This window comes from Heterocephalus glaber, unplaced genomic scaffold, assembly GCF_053883595.1.
Source record: "Heterocephalus glaber isolate CG9 unplaced genomic scaffold, H.glaber_assembly_v1.0 deba00001532, whole genome shotgun sequence".
NCBI lineage: Eukaryota > Metazoa > Chordata > Mammalia > Rodentia > Bathyergidae > Heterocephalus > Heterocephalus glaber.
The window spans coordinates 9249305-9262300 of NW_028258330.1; the positions used below are offsets into that span (position 1 = coordinate 9249305).

A 12996-nucleotide genomic window follows, 5' to 3' on the forward strand; every position below is an offset into this window, starting at 1 on the left:
TAGCCATCCCCTTTTTTATCTGTTTTCTGTAATAAAATAAACATTCAATTAAAAGAAATATGAGAAAGTAAGAAAAAAATTAAAAACAAAGGTTCAAGAATTTTCTATGTAATCATCGATATTAAAACCAAAATGACATTCTAGAAAATACAAACAAAAAATTACTGTTTAAAATTAGCACATTGTCCTACCCCAAAATGTAGTATTCATTTCCTACAAATTAGAAACTATGAGACAAGGAATTATAAGTAGATATATTTTAACTCTTACTCTGAAATCCTAAATATTAAAAATTAAACTTTTATAAATATCCATACCTGCTCATATACATATAAATTTTTAAATGACAAAACAAAATTTAACTATACTTATACTGGTCCTTTATCAGTTTTTGTGAATTATACAAATATACATGTGTGTACATATGCATATACACATCTTTTTTTCCTTAAGAGAGTATATTACTATGTACCCCCAACTGGTCTCAAACTCCTGGGCTCAAGCTATATACTTGCCTTAGTCTCCCAGGTAGTCAGGAGTATGGACACAACCCATCATACCAGGCTCTGAATTTATATTTTTAAATATCATTTGCGCGAGTGGGGGGGGGGGCTGGAGATTGAAGACAGAACCTTAAGCATGCTATCCAAGTGCTCTACTGAGCTATATTCTCAGCCAAAAATATCTTTTAATGTGTTAAAATACTAAAACATTCTTGACCAATATTTTATTGCAACTAAGTACTGAATGATTAAAGATGTATATAATGTAAAGAAAACACAAATACTATTTAAAGAATAAGCCACTCCACTTCATGAAAAAGGAAGAGGCCGGTCACCAGTTTCTAGGTCATACTAGAGAAGAGCAAGTAACATTTCAGATACTAGACAAGAATAAAACATTGTTTAATAGAAATACAATTTTGATCACATGACCCAGTTTCCCATGGAGAATTTTCAAGTTCAAAGAAATCATTTAAGAAATGAAATATATTAGCCACTTATAAAATTCATATTTAGACATATGATTAAATACACAGCATTTCTTAGAGAAGAATCATGTCAGTTGCTAATGTGTATTTTCTAATTTGGAGGACACATCTTTGTGTTATCTCTGAAAACAACTCTGAGTTTTCTCATGCTGCTCTATCTTACACTGACTTACTGAATCCTTACACAGAAGTAGCTATTAGAAAGGCCAAGCTTCTGTGTGGAGATGAGCAAGTTCAATATCCAGCAAAGCAGCCTTGGCGTCGGCTACTGCTTAGTCAATTGTTCTGGTGGGAGCAAGATTCCGCCTCTATCTCAAGGGGCAAATTTTGCTAAAAAGCACATCATGTACTTCAACCTTAGAAGACTAGCTAAACCAGCAATCAAGAAAACTAATGAGATGAATGGGGCACTAGAAAGACAGAGATTCACAAGCCAGAAATAAAATGGAACTGAAGTTGAAGTATTTAATACCATTTGATTATAAACAAAAGAAAAGATAACAGACTCAAATATGAAGGGCCCCAAAATCCCATGTCAACCAGGGCCAGAACCTTGCACTCTTTCCATTATAAGGCACTTCTTTCTTTTTTAGTAATACCTTAATTAGACCATTATTAAAACACGCTGCATTTACTGAAGACACTGGGCAGACAGGTCAGATGTAAACGTCCCAATTAACTTGTCCAATGACCTTATGGAACTTGGGGTGAAGCCACTCTCCCATTTGCCCAAGATACACATGCTACCAGGCAGCATAAAGTCTAAAAATGCCCTACATATTTTCACTCCCAACTAGTATGCTTTGCATTTCTAAAAAAAATAAAGAAAAAAAATCTAAATGTGTTCTCTTCTCAGGCACCGAAGCCTAATTTGGCTATTTTTCCCCACAGATTATGTCCATAACAATTTCATCCTTGTTACACATTCTGGCCCCAAAGTATTCTGTACCCTGCATAGTTCTATCAATCTAAGATCACAAGCTGAGAAATGAATGTGCTCCAAGTCCATTTCATAAAGTAGTATTCCTTTTCAACTGTTAAGTACCCTAAAAAAAAATCCTGTTTGTCTAAACTTCACATCCAGATTGTTAACAACGAGTCTTAATTCTGAGGTAAATATTACATATCCATTAAATGTATTGGGCTGTGTTTAGAAACTTTTTCATGTACCTTTTTAATATTTAAAATTTCATTTTTATTCTAATCATCTAGACTCTCATCAAACCATAAAGATTTTGAGAGTTTTGTCACACAAATATTTTACATGTATACACAATACCATACCATACAAAATATATATTTGTTTCTAAAATTATGTGAAATACTACTTGGTTTTTCTCTATTCTTCCTCATATACTCTCTTTTAACTGTGTGCAATTATTAAAATAAAGAAATCTAGTAAAAATGACAATCAAAGCAAACTTGCAATGCCACACCATCAAAGCATATAGCATTTGCTCCAAGAACTATTGCAGAATAGTTCTTTTAGAAACTGAAAATGTACCTGTAAAAAAATACCATATTACAAACGTGGTATATTTCAGAACACAAAGTATGTTAAACATTCCTAAGTGTTAAAAGCACATGATAGACTATAAAGAAAAACCTGAATGATAAACAATAATTTCAAATTAAAAAATAACAAAAATGTCATCATTTACTTGAATGCCATTTATTTATTTCTGTCAACAAATGTCTAGCAGGGGCCATAAATAAATGAGAACTGTAGATACCTAAAAAGTATCCTGAAAGACTTACCATCATTTTGGCTCTTGCCCTTCATCTCCTCCTTCCAGGACAGAATGGTGTTCAGGGCAATATAGTCTCTTACATATTCTTTGCGCCTCTCCTCTAAGGACATCTTCAGTAAACGTTCTTGCAAAATAAAAGCAGAATCTTCATTTGTATTTAACTTTTAAACTTGGAAATTATTTTACACTTTAAATATTAGCCATGTTAAGCTAAGCAAAGATTTGGTACAATCTTGAGAAATGCCAAAATACAAATTCAATGATTTTATATTTGAGTATTAAAAGATGTTCAATTAATTCCATATTAGCTAGAAAAATAAAATCAAAGCCTGCAAGACACTCTGTGACAGGCCATGAAATAAATTCATTTACTCTTCCAGTCAATATCTACTGATGACCTACTATGTGTCAGGTGATATGTTTATAGGTTACAGAAACAAAGGTTATCATTACCTAAACTAAGTTCACAGGACAAGAGGAAATGGATAAGATACAAAATAATATTGACATAAATAAAATCAAAAATGCTAAGACAGATATTACACAAATAGAGAAAGCACAAGACAGGCAGCTACCAAGGTATTTCCTTACTTCAACAAGACGATCAATAACGAAAGTACACTTTCAATTGAGTAATAATTTTGTAGAGGTGATTATAAAATTAAAATAAGAATTGCATGTTAGAATTAATAGCAGTGGGTGTCAGGCTGGGGATTTAGCTCAGCAGTACCATGCCTACCTCACAAGCATAAGGTCCTGAGTTCAATCCCCGGTACCACAAAAAAAAAAAAAAACAGTGGGTGTCATTTATAAAGAACTCACTACTCATCAGTACTTCATGTGTATTATATCATTTAAATAATTACAACTTATAAAGTTGATAGATTACTCCTACTTTGTACCTAAAGAAATAAAGCATACCAAAATTAAGGGGTTTGCCCAAAACTAGGAACTTCCAAATAAGCCAAAATTAAAATCCAGACAGATACCTCCATTAATCAGAGACTACAGCTGATGCTATTAATACTGTACTATGTTCTCAGGAAGAGCTCCCCAGAAAGGTAATAAGTAAGCTGACTCACAAAGAACAGGTAGAATTTCACATGAACAGTTTAAAAAGTAAGGACATTTCAACTAACATAACAATGTTAACAAAAATAAAGTGACGCAAATAAGTTTAATGAAACTACAAGATATGCTATTAGGAGTAGCCATAAGAGTGAAAAATAGGTGAAAATAAAGTAAAAGAAAACTGAATAGGCACAGTGATGGTGAACCTTTTAGAGCTTTCAATGATACAAACAGCCTTATATGCCTTATATGCTGAGCAATTTAACCTTTACTCTTAAAACTCCACCACTAATATTCAAAGTTAATCATGCATATCCCAGTTGGTACATAAAATTATCCACTAGGATGCAGAAAAAATGTAAGAAATTCTGTTTATTTTTTAACCTAATAAACAAGGAAGAACTTAAGATTCATTACTATTCAACATATAATCTGTCACTAGCATGTTTACTCAAGTTTATGTCAGTTGTCATGTATCACATATTTTACTAAAGATGTCCACAATGTACAGATTGACGATCATATTCTTATACTCTCCAATGCTCTTTCAATATATTACAAAGTACACAGTTCAGATGCATGGATTTAACATATTCAAGTCACATTACTCAAGGGTCAACAAACTGAGTTTACCTTTAAGACATTCAAGAAGTAAATCATGAATCTAGAATTTAGGAGAAACATTTAGCCTAAAGATTTTGGAAATTAGAACCTACTCTTTTGGGCCTAGAAAAATAAAGGAGGGAAGAGAGGAGAGGAAAAGCAGATGTTAACTGAACTGAAAAAACTTTAGGTAGGAGGCACAAATAGGAGAGCAATGAAATAGAACCTGGTTGCCAATGGAGTTAAAGGTCCCTGTGATGTGGAAAACATCAGGGAAAAGAGTTTTAATATGTAGGAGGAAAATGCTGTCAACTGCTACAGGAAGATGGGGAAGAATAAAAATTGTATTATAAAAGTCATGGCTTTTATCAACCGGGTTGCCAACAGCACTGAAAAGAGAGAAAATTGGTTAACAGAGATGTTTGGGTTCTAATATAAATCATTATGAAATCTGTGCAATCTCTATGTTTCAGGTTTTTTTGACATAAGCAGGTAGGTATTATTCCCAACTTAACAGATGAAGCAATTAAAGCAGAGTTCAAATAGTTATCTAAGGTCTCATAGTAAATATAGCTAGGATTTACATCTGGGCGACTATGTTCAAAGCTCTCAATCTTACAGTAAACTACTACCTCCCACACTTTTCTATCTCACAGAACTGTTTGTGAGAACCATATGAGATAACCCATGTAAGGCACTAACAAGAGTGCTAAGTCCACAAACTGATCTAAATATAATGATTCTTATATTAGTACAACTGTCACTGTTAATACTAAATGACTTTAAGAACTTTCATTCGGATATAAATGAAATCCAGGAAACTGGGAGGAGCTATTATGGTTTAAATATGAAGTGTCCCCTAATGACTCATGTATTGGCAGCTTGACCCCAATGGAGCAATGCTCAAAAGTGGGGCCTAGAGCAGGTGCTAACTTCATCAATGAATAATTCACTGGTGAGTTCACAGCTGAATGGGCTTTTAGGAGGTGGAGTCTAGTTGAAGGAGGTCATGGGAAGGGGGGTGCCTTGGAAAGGCATCTGTTGTTCCTGGATTCTTCTTGTCCCTCACTCTCCTCTTTCTGCCTTCTGTTTAGCATAAGGTGAGCTACTCTGCTCCACTACATACTCTCTGCCACAATATTTTGCCTTACCACAGACCCACAACAATGAACCTAGCCAACCATGGACTGAAACTTTTGAAATCATGAACCAAAATAAACCTTTTTTTCTTTAACTTGTTATTCTCGGGTGTTTTGTCATAGCAACAAAAAGCTCACACTGGGACTTTGCAAAAGAAAAATGAAAGCAGCAAACTACAAGCAAACTTGTAGAAGAAAACCTACTTACAAGATAGAAGACACTTGAATGTATTATAGGCAGTGGAGAGGATCCCAAAGACACTGAGAAATTAAACATACCCAGGAATGAATCAATGATGGCACATGATCTCAAATATAGAAAATGGGATAAAGGGAGCAAGCAGGGGGGTTAATCTTAGAAACAAAGAAAAGTGCTTCCTCTAAGACAGGAACAAAACCTAAAGGACATATAAACAAACCAGTGAGACCATTGAAAAGAACGCTAGGGCTATTCATAGTATATGGCATTTACATTCTCTGTGAATTAAAAAGGCAATATCATCTGTTCATTTGTAGGGAATTCCAAAATTGGAATTACCACATGAAAGTGAAAAAAGATTACCATCAGTTTTTAAACTACTACTTTAAAAGTTCAGACCACTGATAAGGAATTATTACAAGATTAGCAATCATGTTAAAAGACACAAAGCAACTTAAAAGTATTTGTAAATGTCAGATAGTACGTATAGAAATGAATCCTGGCTTCTGTCATTTATTTAAAAGTTTAAGTGTAAAGACAGAATGAAAGTAAAATCAATTACAAAAAACTAAAAACAATAAGTAGCAATATTTGAAAATATGCATTATGTGGCTCTGAATTAGGACTCAATTTAACATTTGTGGTCTTGATAACTCGAGTACAGTATTTGTTTGAATAATGAAACAGTAAAGGCCACAGACATAGTTTCTTTGGCATTACATAAAACTTTTCTTTAAAAAACGCTTCACCTTTCTAATGAACCCTTTCTCTGTCAACCAAGCATATAAGCAAGCAGAACTACTTATTATATGGTATACTGAGTAAAAATATGTTCCTAGAATGTCTTGACATTTCAATGAAGTGAGTAAACCTTCCTTTAGATTTAAATAACAGCTGCAAAAATACTATGCCATCAACTTTCCAGTGGGATAAAAGGAAAAGGCCATGCCTCCTATCAGCTTCTCTTTTGTACTAGAAAATTTTGCTCCTTTTTGGTGGAGTAACAGATGATAACTTAAATCTTCCAAAAATGAACACCGTGATAAAATAATGAGATCTATCTTAAAGTCTTCAAATCATACCTTTCCCTTTAACTTTAAACGTCATGCAAAAATAGCTTAGTTTTGAATAGGAAAATTACTTTAGCTGCTTTCTTTGTACATTTGCTTCTTTATTTAAAAAATACTAATTTGGATATATTTGTCCATTAGAAGAAATAGAAGGAAAAAAGACATTAAAAGATTCTTAAATGCCTGCTTACCACAGTCCTCCATGATATAAAAGAAACCATTAAAATACTGTCACTTTAGGAGCCCTTTTTCTAATATAACAGAAAAACAGTTCTTAAGTACTCACTGTAATTTCATCAATGATTCATGTTATTGAAAACAATGTCTATGTCTCTATTTTGCCCTCATTATCAATAATACAATGCTTATATTTCAAAATCATCAATAAAAATGAGCATAAATGATTTTTCCATGCTCACAAAGTAAATCTTTGTTGAATGTATGTTGAAATTAAAGTAACTGCTACTCCAAAAATGAAGCAAAACTATTTTACACTATATATCCGGCTCTTAGTCTCAACAGCATTTGTTTTGTGACAGTATGTTTAGCTCTCTATATGCTCATAATCATTAAAACGATTAAATGAGACAAACTTAATCATTCAATATTTTAAAGACCACTTTATATTGTTATGTTAAATCTTTCTAATACTGGAAAAAAAATTCCCTCCTTGCCCCTTTGTCGTGCATTGTTGGAAGTAGGTCCTATAGAGATAGGACACTTCATTCCTTTTCTTACCTCCACTGTTGAGTCCTCATGTTCATAAAGGCCAAGATTTGTAATAAAAATCTACAGGTTTTAAAGAGGTATTATCAGGGAAATCAATTTCAACCTAGTCATCCTTTTATCCTTCTTCTGTAAAGATGAGATATCCAGGATAAAGTTCTACTACCCTTACTGGACCTCACTCACCCTTGATATATTAGTGTAGTGTATATCAAGAGTATCTTACCAGTAGCGATGCAGGAAGCACTTTTTCCTACACTTACGCAAAAAGGGGTAAAGAATGAAAAGAGATGTAAAAAAGGGGAAAAATGCCAGACTCAAGTTTTACATAAGAATATTACCTATGATTACTGAAAAAGAGAGTGACTGAAGGAGGAGACTGAATCAGACAGTTCTGCTTCTTGGAGGAATCAGTGCCACTGTCAATCTAACTGATTTGGCTAAGCCTTGCTAAGCAAAACATTCAGGGATGGGTTCATTCACAGTGACACACAATCTTACTCTGGGCAACTTCAGACTATGAATGAGGATGCAATACAGAGAAAGACACTGCCTAGAGAAAAGCCCAGTCACACTTCTCCGCGGGCACTTATGCTAGTGGACAAGATGCTCGGTTTAGATTTCCCCTAGAGTTCCAGATGTCAAAAGTCACTCTGCTTCCGAAGACCAGGGTGCCTGACACCCGTAGGAAGGGGAAAACACGCGACGGTGGGGATCCCTGGCCAGGCTGGGACAGAGGACAGAGGAGGAGAAGGCACGATTGAGACCCAGCGTCTGCCTACGTGGGACGCCTAGCCGCAGTCCCCAGCAACTTGTCCCAGTCACCTTCCCAGGTGGCTGGGAGCGGCGGGGGCAGAGAGGGGCCGCGCGGGAGCGAGCGACAGGTGAGGGCGCGCGTGCCCGCCGGCGTGCGAGCGTGTGCCCGAGTGTACACACGGACACGGGAGGAGGCGGCACCGGTCAGAGGGACCCCCCCCCCAGCCCCCCCCCACCCGCGCCCCGGGAACCGATGGGCCGGTTACCTTTCTCCTCTCTCCACACCTTTTTCTTCTTGTTGCTGGGGTACATGTTGCCGTGGGGGTGGCTGGCTTTAAGCTGCAAGTTCCCCAGGCTCACGGGCAAACAGGGTGTGTGTGGAGTGCGAGAGATGAGAGGGGGGCACTCGGAAGGGAAAAAGTGAAAGAGGCTCTGCGTCCCGCGCTGCTTGCCGCTCTTCAGTCACCGCCCTCCTCCCTCAGCCCGCGCTGGGCTTACGGCTCCTACCCGCCTCAACCCGGCGGCCGCCGCCACAGCAGCACCTCAGAGCCTGTCAACTAGGTCACGCCTCGCGCTAACCTAACACCCGCGCAGGCCCCGCCTCCCAGCCGCTAGGCAGCGCCGCCTCCCATTGGCTGCACTGCCCGCCGCTCTCCCCGTTCCAGCCAAGGCGCGCCCCAACTTCGGCCTCAGGGCGCAGGCGCAGGCGCAGGCTCGGGCAGGCCGCCGAGGACGTTAGGGAGCTGTAGGGGGCGGGGCCAGGGCGCGAGGGGCTGGAGGTAGCCTCGCGACGGAGGCGGGCCGTGGACCCCACGCTTAAGAGGAGTGGAGGTGGGCGGTGCTTCCAGCTGGCTTCACAGCTCCAGGAGGACCGGGGCTCGTGGCTTGTGGGGCTAGATGAGCCGACCAGGTGCTTCGGGAGCTGGCGAAAGCTGTCTCCAGAAACCTAGGATGTATGTGCAAGTGGGAGGAGACAATGCAACTGAAAAGAATTGCCCCTGCTTCTCAAACTGCCGATCCAAACGGATTTTACCAGCTTTCCTCCTTGTGGGCAGTAAGACCAAAATAAGTGAAAGGATTGGGGAAACCATTCCAGACCATATGCAATTGGCTGCTCGACCTCCTAGTAAAAATTACAGATTTCGTTGAAATTCAGTAAAGTTTGGAAAGAACGAAGGTAAACTGGCCTTCCCAAGTGTTTTAAGAACTAGGAAGTTGTAGACAACCAAAATGTTACATTGGAAGCAAGTCTTACATCAGAGCAAATCTCAAGTGCTAACCAGAGCCTGGTTATCTTATTGCTGCTTTACCAACTTTTTCAGGTTAAGGCAGTGGCTCAAAGGGTGGCTTGATTCTGGGAAATAATAATCTATCCAGGTTCGGAAATTTGTATGACAGGAAAGTCCACCACACAAGTAGAATGACCCAGAATTGGGAAGAAGTCTGGTCCCCTCCTCCCAAATTTATTGTTTCTAAATATCAGACAATTCACTAGACTGATTTGGTGAAAGTGGTAAATTTAGGTTGGTTTGGCAATTCGCGGTTATATGTTGGGCAAGTAATTATTTGGAACACTTTTTAAATAATAATAATAAAAGAAAATAAAAGTTCTCATTAAGAATTAGAAAGCATGGAATATTTTGAGTAATGGGACACTATCATAAGATTCAAAACATGATATAAAGTAATAATTTTTTTTTTTGGTACCGGAGCTCGAACTCAAGACCTTGAGCTTTCGAGGCAGGCGGCAGCTCCCCTGAGCTAAATCCCCGGCCTTCTTTTTCTTTTAATACTGTGAAATATATAAAAATTTATTTGCTGGGACAAATTAGGAAAGCTTCAAGAAGGAAGTGACATTTGACATAGTAATAAAAATACACATTCCTTTATTGACAATGGAACTAGCAGGAAGGCCTTGATTCAAACATCAATAAAAATTGGTAATAGAATAGATTTGGGGAGTAAGGTGCAGAAATAAGATGAAATTTCATTATTAAACAGGGAGAGAGTAACAATTAATAACATGCAAATACAATGATTTGCATATCGGTAGTGATCCCCAGAGGTCCAAGTATGAAAGCTTGTTTCCTGGGATGGCACTGTTGGGCCATGGGGGACCTTTAAGATGTGGAGCCTAGCAGGAGACCCTTAGGTGAAGGTAAAGGTGCACCCTCAAATGGGATTGTGGAAATCCTGTCTCAGTCTCTGGCTGCTTCCTGCCTCTAGATGTCAGTAGTTTGCTCTGCCACACACTCTCCTCATGATGTGCCAACATTACCAGAGGCCCAAACCAATGCGGCTGCCCAATCTTGGTCTTGAACCTCTGGAACCATCAGACAAAATAAACTTCTCTTTACTTCATGAGAAGCCTGTCTCAGGTGTTTCCTTGAGGTAATGCAAAACAGACTAATACAGCAATTCAAGAGCATGTTTTGGGGGAAATATAACTGAGTTCTTATTTGAAATGCTAAATACAAAGTGTCTATAGGAAGGTGCCTCATATCAGGCAGCTTCCTATTGAGAAGGAGAGGGAAGTTGTTTACACTTCCATCTAGTGCCAATCCTTTCACCTATGTTTTCTTAGGGCCATTAAGCTATTGGTTATCTCTTCTTCTCTGTCATTTCAAAGAATTGGAACTTTCATTGTGTTAAGGCACCAGTGTTTAGACAGCATTTGGTATTCATCTCCGACAAAAATAATCATTATTGTTTAAAAGTGTTAAATATTTAATGTCTCAAAAATACTTAAAATATACCAGGTACCAAATGGAGCTTGTGATCTGCGGCCCACACTTAATCCTCTGTCGTTTTCATTGTCTCTGTGAATGGCTTCATCACTCATTCAGTTCAACAGTCTAGAAACCTGAGCACCATTACTGGTACAGCTTAGAACTTCATGCTCATAGCAAGCAAACTGCTGTATCAGCTCAATTTTTCTTTTTTGTAATTCCTTTTTTCTTTTGCACTCAGATCAAATTTTTCTATATATAATTCTAGACCTCCTATATAAGCCTAAATCACTCTACTTTTTCATAGCGTTACAGTAAGCTCAATCAGAACTGTGGAGGGTAGGGGGTGTTCCTGGACATTGAGCCCAAGGAAGGCTGAGCATATCCTCAGCCTGTTTCATTTTTTATTTTGAGATAAGCTCTTTCTAAATTACCCAGGCTCCCCTCAAACTTTTGATCCTCCCACTTTAGCCATCCTCCCAAGTACCTGGCATTACAGGAATGGACCACCAAGTCTGGCAACATCAGTTTGAATTGAACTACACCATTGCAAAGACTTCATAAATAGACTTCATGTCTGCTTTTGCACTTTTTCTGTCCATTCTCTACACTGCATCTAAGGTTGTCTTGTCAAACGTGATCATGTCATCTTACTGATAAAAATCATTCAGTGATTTCTACAGGCCTCTGCTGTGGACTAAATTGTGTTTCCTCCCCAGAATGTCTTTAGGAGGTAATTAAAGTTAAATGGCATTATAAGGTAGGGCCCCAATCTCACAGGACCTTGGTCTTATAAAAGGAAGGAGATCTGTTTCCCTCCCTCCCGCACTCTTTCTCTGCCATATGAGGACACAGAGAAGCCAAACATCAACAAGACACTCAATAGGACCTTACCATGTTATCACCCGATCTCAGACTTTCAGCTTCCAGAACTGCAAGAAAATAACTTTCTGTTTTTTAAGTCTATGATATTTTGGTATAGTAGCCTAGCATTTTGACTAATATAGACTTCTTATAACAATTAAATCATTAAGAATAGACCATCAAGCCCACCACTCCCAGCCCAGAGGAAGGGGCTTTTGGGGCACTGTCTGACCTCTGGCAGCTCAGATGAGGTGAGCCTCATGGGTGCCAACAGCACCATCCCCCCTCCCCGGGCTGAAATGAGAAGACACGTAAATAAGTTTCAAAACCAGACTTCCAGATCACCTACAGCAACCCCAAAGGGGAATGAGATGGAACACTCTGATATTCAACCACCTGGACCACGGAAATGGCAAAAAAAGGGGATCTGGAAAAAATGAAATCAGAAATAATTTCTCAGATAACAGCAGAGAATGTGCTCATAGTGCAAGACATGATTAATAAATCTAGAGAGGAGCTGAGGAACATGATGGAATCCCAACATAAGAAACAAATGGAATCTATAAAACAAATGCAAATAGATTTCCAGGACATGAAAAACTCCATTGAAAGTCTACACAGCAGAATGAGCCAATGTGAGGACAGAATTTCAGATACAGAAGATAAGATTGCAATTAGTGACCAGAAAAACAAAAATTGCTTCAAAATTGTAAGGGAACATGAGAAATCAATCCAGCAGCTGCTAGACGATGCAAAGAAGAATAACATTAGACTGATTGGATGCAATGAAGGAACAGGAGAGAGTGCAGATGACATAAAAAACTTTTCACAGAAGTAATGGCAGAAAACTTCCCAAGCAGGGGAAAAGAACTTGACATACAGATAAGTGAGGCATATAGGACTCCAAATAGCCTTGATCAAAAAATAACCTACACATAGGCATATAATTGTTAAGATTCCAGAATCTCAACAGAAGAACAAAGTTCTGCAAGCAGTTAGAGAAAAGAAACAAATCACATACAAAGGAAAGCCCATCAGAATCACAGCAGACTTCTCAACACAAACCATCAAGGCAAGAAGAGCTTGGAGTGACATAT

General features: G+C 38.2%; 1 protein-coding gene across 11 annotated transcripts in view; it reads right to left on the bottom strand.

Moving 5' to 3' along the window:
* The window catches only part of Macrod2 (mono-ADP ribosylhydrolase 2), a 2157923-nt gene extending 2149020 nt beyond the window's left edge, over positions 1–8903 (bottom strand). For 7 of the 11 annotated variants that reach the window (XR_015442057.1, XR_015442059.1, XR_015442058.1 and 4 more), the window contains exons 1-2: positions 8573–8903; positions 2750–2866 (exon numbers count right to left, since the gene is read on the bottom strand). Coding sequence is in view for 6 of the 11 variants with exons in the window: in XM_087189052.1 (XP_087045178.1) it covers positions 2750–2866; positions 8573–8618 (163 nt within the window). In the remaining 5 variants the exon portion in view is untranslated. The remainder of the gene's footprint in view (positions 1–2749; positions 2867–8572) is intronic. The other 4 variants (XM_087189055.1, XM_087189053.1, XM_087189054.1 and 1 more) reach the window with 1 other exon arrangement.
* Between the last annotated feature and the right edge of the window lie 4093 nt (positions 8904–12996).